Source organism: Puntigrus tetrazona, chromosome 25 (genome assembly GCF_018831695.1).
Source record: "Puntigrus tetrazona isolate hp1 chromosome 25, ASM1883169v1, whole genome shotgun sequence".
Lineage (NCBI taxonomy): Eukaryota > Metazoa > Chordata > Actinopteri > Cypriniformes > Cyprinidae > Puntigrus > Puntigrus tetrazona.
This window is the reverse complement of record NC_056723.1, coordinates 12,274,064-12,275,204: the sequence shown is the minus strand read 5'-3', so window position 1 is coordinate 12,275,204 and position 1,141 is coordinate 12,274,064. Positions and strand designations below refer to the sequence as shown.

Sequence of the window (1,141 nt, the reverse complement as noted above, 5' to 3'; positions counted from 1 at the left end):
GTGTGTGTGTTTGTGTGTGTCTGTGTCCGTGTGTGTGTGTGTTCACAAAGAAAAAATGCAGGTTTTGTCATCATCTTTTTTATTTTTTCTAAAGCAGTGTGTTCTTTGTCTTTGTTAAAACACAAAAGGAGATGAATGAGGGGTGAGAGAATGGGGATTTTGTGTTCTTTTTTTAAAAGGACCAAAAAGAATGCAATAAATAGGAACTAAACACATTGTTTTCTGGCCATTGGGCCCGAAGGTCTGGATTTGCTCACACATAAACCTTACGAATGTTTTAATTAAAATCTGAGAATGTTTGAGTTTTCAGGGATCTTTCTGTGTGTATGTTTGCAGGTCATTGGATCTAACAGGACCTCTGCTCCTGGGTGGCGTCCCAAACCTGCCTGAAGATTTCCCTGTACAGAACCGAGACTTTGTTGGCTGCATTAGGAACCTCACTATTGACAGCAAGTCCATAGACATGGCCAGTTTTATTGCCAACAACGGCACCTTAGCAGGTTAGAAACTGTAGGGTTCACATCATGATAAATCTTCCTTGAATTTTTTTATTCCTTAATTTTGAAGTACTATGAAAACAGACTCTAACTTTTAAAACTCACAACTTCCTTCTGAACCGCAGCAAAAAAAATGTTCATAAACAGCAGAAAAAAAAGCTCATATGACATTTTTTGATGAGGCTGTGTTTCTTATGTGTTTCTTTCTCTTGTAACTCTCCATTAAGGTGTCAAACTCCAACCCTAATATTTAAAGCGTGCTCTCCCATTCTATTCAGGTTGTGCAGCAAAATATGACTTCTGTAGCCAGGCTGTTTGTCAGAACGGAGGCGTATGTGTGAATAGATGGAACACCCACACCTGTAACTGTCCATTAGGCTATGGAGGAAAGAACTGTGAACATGGTAAGATAATCCTCTCTTTCTGCACTGTTCTGTAAATAATTCTTCCTTTGACTTGATTTTGCCTAATAGACACAAACACATAGATACGCCTCCCATCTTTTGCCTGGATTTGCCCTTGGCCTCCATGAAATACCATTGTGTACACAAATCCAATGACTCATACTCAGCAGTTAACATTATCTATCTATCTATCTATCTATCTATCTATCTATCTATCTATCTATCTATCTATCTATCTAT

General features: G+C 38.3%; 1 protein-coding gene across 1 annotated transcript in view; it reads left to right on the top strand.

Moving 5' to 3' along the window:
* LOC122331283 (cadherin EGF LAG seven-pass G-type receptor 1-like) overlaps positions 1-1,141 on the top strand; it is a 15,727-nt gene that overhangs the window by 14,340 nt on the left and 246 nt on the right. The window contains exons 8-9 of the mRNA XM_043228854.1: positions 337-500; positions 776-901. Coding sequence (XP_043084789.1) covers positions 337-500; positions 776-901 — 290 coding nt within the window. The remainder of the gene's footprint in view (positions 1-336; positions 501-775; positions 902-1,141) is intronic.